General features: G+C 40.7%; 1 protein-coding gene across 2 annotated transcripts in view; it reads left to right on the forward strand.

Moving 5' to 3' along the window:
* Positions 1-10,000, forward strand: part of LOC138006940 (lymphocyte cytosolic protein 2-like) — a 46,173-nt gene that overhangs the window by 30,538 nt on the left and 5,635 nt on the right. For both annotated transcript variants that reach the window (XM_068853579.1, XM_068853580.1), the window contains exons 15-24: positions 700-916; positions 1,528-1,635; positions 2,716-2,823; positions 4,079-4,241; positions 4,966-5,044; positions 5,974-5,999; positions 6,240-6,256; positions 6,711-6,778; positions 8,011-8,100; positions 9,733-9,821. In XM_068853579.1, coding sequence (XP_068709680.1) covers positions 700-916; positions 1,528-1,635; positions 2,716-2,823; positions 4,079-4,241; positions 4,966-5,044; positions 5,974-5,999; positions 6,240-6,256; positions 6,711-6,778; positions 8,011-8,100; positions 9,733-9,821 — 965 coding nt within the window. The remainder of the gene's footprint in view (positions 1-699; positions 917-1,527; positions 1,636-2,715; positions 2,824-4,078; positions 4,242-4,965; positions 5,045-5,973; positions 6,000-6,239; positions 6,257-6,710; positions 6,779-8,010; positions 8,101-9,732; positions 9,822-10,000) is intronic.

The raw sequence follows: 10,000 nt of genomic DNA on the forward strand, positions 1-10,000 counted from the left end.
CTTCACCGATTGGAAACCCGAGTATCTTGAGATGCGCAGGACGTATGCGCAATAACAATTATAGTAGGCACTGTCCTTAACATCTCAAGGTGTACCCCAAATGCAGCTCATCAAGTATGGATACCGGTAAACAGCTGCATTTACCCTGACCTAAAAAAATGCTAACCTTTACCTTTGGGCTGTTGTTAGAAATAGGTAGGAAATGCTTAGACTAAAAGAGACACTTTTTGGTGGATATCCAATTTATTTGCATTTCTGGATGTAAGTGTGCTCCAGTGCTTTTTCTGTTTGAACAATGGGACAACTCTCTCAGTCGTCCCACCTATTCAAAAAGTAAAAATTATTTTTATTCTGAAAGATTTTAAACAATTTTAATTAAATAGAGATATCGTTTCCTACAGTTTGAAGTTTTTCTTTGGAAGAAGTGGAGGTTTTCTCTAAGAAAATGTAAAAATCAACATACTCTACAAACAGGTATTAATAATGTGTTCCTTGGCCTCGTAGTTTTACATAAATTTGAACTCAGTCTTATGAACATTCCCATGTTACAATAATTATACTATATAATTCAAAGGCTATGGGCTATTTCTACTCATGCCTGTTATTAAAATCAACTCTTTTTGAACCATGCCTGAGTCACGTTTTTTGGAAAAGTAAGTAATGTTTTTACTTTGTACTGTTTGCAATATTGTACTTTAGGAACTTTATGAGGAAGTTACTGCTGAGGACCAACCCGGATGTTCCAGGGTTGTCGAGGAAAATACAGGAGGTTTAGAAGTGTATGAACCATGGGACGATGGTCCATCTAACCAGCAAGATGTGTACGAGATGCCAGATGAGAACCATGAAGGTGACACTTATGAGGTCCCAGGGGAAGAGGCTGAAACATATGAAATACCAGATGAATTAGAATCAGGTATTAATTAATACTATTTAACTCTGTGAGTAGTTATGGTTAGGGTCAAGTATTTTGATGGAACCGCAGCGAGAATAAACAGCAGGTTTTCCATACAACATCATTACTTGCCATCAATAAATGACTGACAAACTGTCAACAGAGGATATCAGTGCCACTAATATTAGTACCACCTTTGTCAGTAGATAGGAAATGAATACTTTGCTAGGATCTGGTAGAAAGGGACATACAGCAAGCAATAAGACCTAGCTAATGAAGGCAAAGTACTCTTTGAGTACCCTGGCCCAAACCATCCTAGGAATCCCTACATAGTATTTCAGATATTCCCAATGGTTATGCATACTGATTTTACTCTGCCTAATGTGGGACAAGTTTATTTTTTCAATAGGCAACCCTTGGGATTGAAAATAATGCAGTAATGCAGGATGCAGGCTGACTTTGATAAGCATAATACAAAGTCCCCTTGTATGCCCTTGAACTTCTTACTTGACACTTCTTGGCCTTTGTCAAAATGGCATCTTAGTTATTATTTTTACTGGCAAGTGGTGTTTTTGCACCAGTGCCTCCAAATTAAATGTTATGTTGATGTTGTTCTACTTGGGTACTTTAAGCTTCTCCTGGACGGCCACCACCCAGAGGCTCTGGATGGAATCCTCCCAAGAAGCCTCCAGAACAGCCAAAACCTCCACTCTCTAAAAAACCATTGGAACAAAAGCCAGGTAATTTTTGTACAAGTTGATTGAGTAAGCAGTCTGTTTTCGTCGTTCCTTTGCATGACCTCAATGATTTGCAGTATTACTCAGAAGAGAAAAAAAAAAGGGTCGCAGATGGCCAAATTGCAGACAGGGTGGCTGAGTTGTTGGATTGCCAGCAGGAAGTCCTTATATCCTGGGCTTAAAGTGGTACTATGATAAAAAAAAATTCACTTCTTTTTTTCTTTTTTCCCTTCAGATTTTGAAAGTGTATTTGCTCAACACCTGCCTGGCAAAAGTTTGAGCTTTGATTTTTATCCAAAGGCTGATTACTTTGAGTGAAAGCCTTGTATTTCATGGTCCGCCATTACACACCTTGAAAACTGACTGACTGAACCCCAGAGGGTTGGATCTAGGGGAAAGTGGCGTCATTTCCTCAATAGCTTAAAATTTTTAAGATTTTAAAGTTAGTAATGGTGGAACATTAAATAGGAAAAATCCAGTTAAAAGAAACAAGTGTCTTTTTAAAATTAAGGCTTAAAACTTGGGTCACTAAGTGTTTAGCAAAGGTAAAGTCTGCTACGCACCTAGAAGGCCCATCAGGGCGGCACTTATCTCCGGTTACTGTAGCATGAAGCGACTAGGAGTACTTCTACTCCCCCCCCCCCCCCCCCCCATGGATGGGATGCTAGTCCATAGCAGGGTTACCCCCACTATTAAATTCGCCGGTACCCATTTATACACCTGGGTGGAGAGAGGCACCTTGAAAGTAAAGTGTGTTGCCCAAGAACACAACACAATGTCCCCGGGCAGGACCCGAACCCGGACCACTCAATCCGGAGTCGAGTGCACTAACCATGAGGCCACAAAATCCAAAGAAAAAAAGAGTTGATTTTTTTATCATAGTGCCACTGTACGGCCCTCTCTCACCAGAAGCAAGGCTTTTCCAGGATTGTCTAGTAGTCACCCATTCTTGTAAAGGGCCATATTAAGTAAAAGCCCTTGCAAAATCAAAAACAGAAGTTGGTCAGCATCTGAGCTGGTCTGAGAGTTATTCTGTTGTGTTTTCATTATCACAATTCTTTCTTCTTTTTTCTTCCTATGCAGCAAAGCCCATGCCAGGATCTAAGCCCCAATTCAGTCCTAAGCCCAGTGTACCCAACCCTCCCCTCGAGAAGAGATCCTCACGCTTGTACCCCAGCGCCAATAAAACAGGTAAGACAAAAATAGCTAATATTGGTAGTAGTTATCATTTCCATTGCATATTTATTCATAAACTTGCCCTACACCCAACACTGGGAAATCTATTTCACCTCAGTCAGTGTTTCGTGATCCATGCCTTACCTCAAGTTAATTATGTAATGTTTTCCTCTCATTCTTGGTACTTTCTGTATTTTTTGATGCTGCCACCTCCACTTGGCTGAGGCATTCTATTTGCCGGTATCCCTTTTCTTGCACCACTTTTGCCCCACCAAAAGATCACCTTCCATAACATATTCATGCTTGGGTAGTCAATATCTCCAATAGGACGGTGGAAATGGTTTACTTCGTGACCTCCCGCTAGCTAAGAACCTGCAGTGAATTCTTGGAATCAGTTTTCAAAGTAGGTTAATAAAGATGTGCCGACAGATAACACAGCCGGACGTGTATCGGAGTCATTATCAATATCATTATTTCATAAGAGTTTTTCAAAATCATTAGTTCCTGTCTTTGTAAAATCCTCAGTTTAAAAAGCTCTTTTTCTTCGAACGTAGCAGGCAATTTATAAACTTTCATGTTAAGAGAGGGTAACTGACGAGTGTAACTGAGTTTATCTGGCATTTTTAGCGCTCTCTGTAACTGTCTTGGCGTAATGACTTTTCCAACTATTTTCGTTTACTATATTTTTTTGGCTGTTGTGTTTGCAATATGCCGAATGCACAATACTCAGCAGACTACTGCTTTCTTATTGGTTAACTTGAAGGCGATAAGTAAAGTATCAACCACCTCCGTACATCCGAAGACATACAAAATGGCTTCCTCTAGTCATAGGGAAAGGTTACGTTTATGCAAACGTTGGCCTTGTAGCACTTATATTTCAACAGAATTAACTAATGGAGGGTCAATTTTCTGGTCAGAGTTTTGTCTGTCCTTGTGTGGGCCCAATTCCATTAGTAGAGCTAACGCTCACATGGTTTACATGGGTAGAAAAACTAGAACTTCACATTACCCTTCAGTAGTTTCCTCTAATCATAATCGTTTCGGAGTGCACGTTTTTGGTCTTTTTTGTACTTGTACATGTATGGTGTCTACTAAAACAATCATCTTACTGTGGGACGATTGCCGTCCAATAATTTTGAAGATAGGTTAAATCGTGCTTTTCTCAGTTGTTCGCTGGCTACTTTTGAATTATGTCAGGGAGTTAAACCTTCAAGATTCAAGAATGGAAAAATCACGAGAAGAAAATTGAATCGTGTCTTCTTTTCCCCAGGACCTACGGTATCAGGGAGCTCGATAAAAAGGCTTTCGGCAATGTTGCAACTACCATCATCAAAACAACAAGTTTTTCCACCAGCTGCACCTTTGAAAAAAGAGGAAAATAACAACGAGAAAAGAGTCTTCAATGAGATTTCCAACAAGAGTCCATCTCCAATGTGAGCAAAATTATCTCATTATCTTTGAATACTTGTAAGCGCTTTTGATGAGAACACTGAATCCCCCCTCTTGAATGAGTGCATTGTTCATTGACAAAGAAACACATTATGTTAAAGGGGATAGTGTTTTGTGTGGTTTGCATACAACCATGTGGAGGCACAGTGGTGTAGTTGTTTGAGCTGGTCAAAGAGAAAATTCGAAATCCTGCTGTGTTAAATTTTCTATTTGTTAATTATACATCTTGAGAGCAAGGTTGGGGCAGTAGTTAAAGCACTCGCATCCCACCAATTTGGCTTGGGCTCGATTCCTGCATTCATTGCCATATTTGGTTGCGTTTTTTTTTTTTTTTTTTGTTCGCTACCCTACTCCGAGAACTTTTCTCCGGGTTCTACAATTTTCCCTCTCAGAGAAAAACAGTGTTTGATTTGCAGTCTCCATTAATTGTTACAACCAACTGGTCTCTTTGCCCAAAAAGTTAATTCGCCCACAATTCAAAGTAACTTCGAAGGTGTGTGCGAGTGAACTTAACATGTGGGCTAGTAGACTTCGAACTAGTCCGCGAGATAACTTTATTGTGGGCTAGTTAACCTGTTGGCGAGTCAATCGACGTTCGGTAAAGTTCTTATGCTTGGTTATATAACTATCAAAGCTCAATATACTGACTATTATACGTATTATACGCCACACAGTTTTCGTTAAGATTCTTTGTATATTCCTCGTTAGCCTTCCACCACAAAGAAAACAGACGTCATCGTCTTTAGATGATGATTCGCCGCCTCTTCCACCCAGGCCAGGTTCAAAGGTTTGTTAATTTATCAATAAGGGAGCTGAGGCACGCGACGCTTTTGAGCCACTGATGGAAACCGGAAGTGAACATTTCGTGTGTTAATCGCCTCTATGCAGTATCAGTGCGAGGATATGAGCATTATGCATTATGAGCGTGCTAGTGTCAATACAGGTTAACAGACTTAAAAACTTAAGGAAAAACAGCTCACTTCCAGTTGCCGTCCGTGAATCAAGAACGTCTCGAGCCTTTTCCGCTTTATTTATGCGCCGATCAAATCAAATCTTCAACTGATGTTCCAGAGGAGAAAGATTCGCAAGGGCTTTCCGAGTTGTTTTTTATTTTATTTTCAATTCGCTGTGATTTGAATTAGATTGCTTTCTTATAGGCCATTTTGATTTTCGTGTTACGCTATATGTCAGCCTATTTGAAAAAAAAAACGTCTGAATAAATGAGGACTAAACAGTAATTCTGTTGTTTCGCAACTAAGACTCAAGTTAGTTTCCCCAAACTCGTTTATTTGTCGCCTCCAATTTAAGGATTGATATACAGAAATGAATGGCCAGTTTTTATCGAATTTGGACTAGGTGTGTGTCTAAGAAAGAATCACAAAAATCCTTAAATACGGTATCCCATCTTGCCAAAAATTCATTTGATATCCTCTCCCACAAGCTTCTCGACAACGTTTCACTTAACGCTATGGTTAGGAACGCAGTGGTGATCGCAAAACTGCTATGATATCGTTAGTGCTCTTTTAACTTGGTCAATCATTTTAGTTTTTTGCTCTGCCCGAACGAGCACCACAGTTTGTTCAGATACTCACCAGACAAATGCCCCTTCATGGGAGCCACACTGGCATGCCTTCCTACCTCTCCCAAATTTTCGTTTTTTCTCCTTTGCTAAGCTTTCTCGTGAAGTTGAATGTCTGACTTTCTTTTCTTTTGCAGCCTCCCCTCAAATCGACACGACTCAGGTATGTCTTTCTTTTTCACTTACGCAAAAAGCAAGAAAAAACGCTTATTGTTCTTGGCAAGAAATTACAATGTTGGTTGTCCCCTGAGAGGCCCGTATTTTAAGTCTTTATTAAACAACTGAGTGCTTTTAGAGGCACAGAATACAATTTGTCCGAAGGCCTACCGGCCTGCCTCACTTCTCCCCAGGCGAAGATTTGTATTTTGTTTCTAATCTTGCAATTTCCTTTTTGTATTTGCAGTGATTCCGATATTAAAGGTAAGTCAATTTCAATATAAAGATATCCATCGGTGATTCTGAAGTAAGAAAAGGGAGTGGGGAGGGGGAGGGGGGGGGGTGAAAATAACAAAGCCCGAGGGGGGAGGGGGGTGAAAATAACAAAGCCCGTTTCAGCAAAATACCTTCTGCAAAGTAAGGGCCCGGGAAAGCATTTGCTTCAACATCCTTCCGATTTTGTTGAACGATGTTGATTGCTGGGGTGGGCAAATGGTATCAACACGCCGTTCAACATTTGATTCAACAAAGCTTCACGTGAGGCCTTGTATTACGTCCCAGGTTGCAGCCGCGGTTGTTACTGTGGATACAGTACGCACATGATACGTCATTGAGAGATCGATTAGTGCGCACGCTTTACACGTTGGTTTTTAGTTTTTCGGCACCAATCTGAATTTAACTCCTCTTAAAATGATTTACCTCTTTGTTATCTTGGCAGATGCGCCTGTTGGAACTACTAGTGCCATCTCAAAGACGCCCCTTCCCCCGTTGCCACCCCAACCAAAGGTAAGACAGGACAGAATTTTCTAATCTTACTGCAGCCATAGGGAAGACATTTGTTTGCAATCATTGTTTTTGTTATTTAAATCTACCATCTACGTGAACGGAAGAACTTTTTGTTTCCCTAGCTGATAGGGTGATTACTATTGAATAGTAGGTAAAGTCGATGATATCTTAGGCCCCGTCAACAGGTCTCCAGAGATTTTTGAATCCGCAACTTTTTCTTTCCGGATTCACAAATATTTCCATCCACACGTAGCGTATTCAAATCGAATTTTCCCGTCGAAACGTATCCGGATTTACTCTGGTGCTCAAAACTCCTCAAGGAAACACAACATGCGCCATGAAGCCCTCGGCAGCCATCTTGAGAATTGATTTCACGGTAAGGAACTGGGCTCGATCTTGTTACATCATCCGGATAACAAATATCCGCATTTGGCTTCCACACGGTTCTGGATTCATATCGGATTCAAAAATATCCACTCTGGAGAGCGTATTCAAAAAGTTCCGGATTCGCCAGCGAATTCGCCGTATACGTGTGGACTATGCCGTAATATTTCAATAGTTAGAGTAACGGTGTATTCCTGTCTACAACAAATATCTCATGGTGGACATAGAAAACGATAGTTCCTTGGAAGTGCATGGGATAACGTAAAAACGTTAACGCTTGTTTTAAAACGTCTGACATTACGCGTGGCAAAGGTTCCGAAATCCGGGCATCGAATTTTGATCTTATGAACGACTGGTGCGAATTAAAAATTAAAATGGCCAGTTTAATGCAAACCACTTCATTTTGGACGAAGAGGTTCGGCATTTAACATAATCAAAATAACAGCCGAATTGCAATAATTTCTACTAATCGTATTGTCCTTCGTCTTGTTTCATTTACTACGTTGAGGGCGCGTTCGATCGACGTCGTTCTGGAATAGAAATACATGGAATAGAAGTTAGAAATCATTCGTTTTTACAGAGATTCACATTAAAATTGTCAAACACCTGCTAAAAATGCTATTTTAAACATATCTTTGTTATCCTTGTTGCTTCAAAACGCCAAATATATCGGTTTAGATGGCCACCCCACGTATTCCAATTCCGGAATAGGGTCAATCGGACGCACCCTAAATTGATCTTAGGTCGCCGATTGTTAGTTCATATTTTAAACGTAATTTGTCTTTTTGTTACAATGAAATTGTAAACACGTGGGCCAACTAAAATAGCCAATTGAATTAATTCTACAGTCACCAAATGACCAGCTCAAGAATTTTCCGTGGTTTCATGGACCGTTGGACAAGAAAGTAGCCGTAGAAGCCCTGCAATCCTGCGGAAAGGTGTGTGTCTTGTATTAGTGGTGTCTGGCCAACTACGATATTTTTTTTAAACGGCTAATGTGTCAAACACTTGTCCAAGGTAACCATATATCCATGCCCCGAATAAATGTTCTCTATGAAATTTCAATCTCCGATATTGCGTTTCTCACTCAGTCTCGGTTATATAAGTTCAAATGCCGTATGACTTCATATGGAAAGTGATTGCGCATGTTATTTTGTCAAACAGTTTAGAAGTTAGTGATAGTTATTCCATTCGCGCTTGTTGGATATGAGATGGTTTGTGGCCTACTGGGCACTACGTGTCATGTTGGCTATTTACCATTTCATATCCAACGCGTGGTCATGGAATAATTGCTATATAGAGTGTTCACGTGACGTCACGGCGGCCAAGTTGGTGTTCCTAAACAATGGAACGGCGGTCATGTTTATGTACCGAACTAATCGGACGACCTTAGACAGCAATGACCAGAACCAAGGTTGCTGACCAGCGGTTTTCGTTAAAGCGATGATTTGCTGGGGATGCTCAGTCCCGCGGGCTCAGAAAACCTGGTTGTGATCATTGTTATTTAAGGTTATTCCAACTAATCCTCCAGGAATTTAGCTCTATTGTCATGCAAACGTTTTCTTTTGTCTCGGTGGAAAAGCAAGGCTACTGATCGAGCGAATGAAAACACTTTATATAGTGGTAGTCTCCCTTAGACAGCAATGACCAGAACCAGGTTGCTGACCAGCGGTTTTCGTTAAAGCAGTGGTTTGCTGGGGGTGCTCAGTCTCGCGGGCTCAGAAAATCTGGTTGTGGTCATTGTTATTTAAGGTTTGTCCACTGACACCGGCGATGCTGACCATCAAGTAGTGCAACGTGAGCACGGACCTGGGTTTCTTTGCGCTGTAATAAGCTCTGGAGCCCCGCCCTGGCACGAGCGGATAAAAGGTACTGGGTTCAGTTACGAAATTAAAACGGTAATATTACCCAGAGGTAGCAAAAGCTGTTCCACAATCTTCGTCAAAAGTCCTTGTGACACCAAGCTGAAAAAGAACAGTTTCTACGCTGTTCGCATCATGTAATGATGTTTCTCTTCGTAGCGAGGCTAGAAAGGCTTATTAGCATTAAAACAAAAGAGAATTTTATTTGGCTGCCATTATGAAAGAGCTCTATTTTGATTCAGTTGATTGATATTGGGTGTCAATTAGTGTACCACAGACTAGAGCGAGTTTCAATTGAGTGTCGTAAGACCAAAACCAAAGTAATTACTTTGGCCAATCAAAAAGGACAGAGACAATCCGGCAAACCAATCAAAACTCGAAGTAATTACACGTAGCCGACACAAAGCGCGGGAAAATGTGCACGCGTGAGCCACGATTGGTTTTGGTTTCACTTCTGATTGGTTGAAAAAATGGCGCGAGAACTTTGAACCAATCACTGAGTGAAGTAATCATAAACCAAAGTAATCATCTAATTACTTTCGACACTCAATTGAAAACCGGTCTATTAGAGAACATGGGTGGGAAACTCTATTCTGCCAATCAAGCCTGTAAGAAGCTCGCGTGGTTTGAGGTGTCGAATTCTGTTACATCGATCACTAGATTTGTTGGTTGACTTCACTTTTATTATTATATGTCATTATTCCTCAGCAAGGAGCCTTCATTGTAAGGAACAGCTCTAAAGATCCCAATAACTATTCTATGGACTTGCTTTTTCTTGGAAAAGTAAAACATCTCAGGTGAGATAGCCCAGGCCCTCTCGTTGCTGTTTACACTCCAGGTTACTTTTCATGAAAGAGTACAGATATGTGTCAATCAATCACAATCTTTAATCTATTTGTCTAATTGGGGACACATTCAGGCCAGACTACCACACCGGGAACGAATAATGTGTGGGATCTTTAACTTCCCACAGAAT

This window comes from Montipora foliosa, chromosome 6 (assembly GCF_036669935.1).
Source record: "Montipora foliosa isolate CH-2021 chromosome 6, ASM3666993v2, whole genome shotgun sequence".
In the NCBI taxonomy this organism is placed as follows: Eukaryota; Metazoa; Cnidaria; class Anthozoa; order Scleractinia; family Acroporidae; genus Montipora; species Montipora foliosa.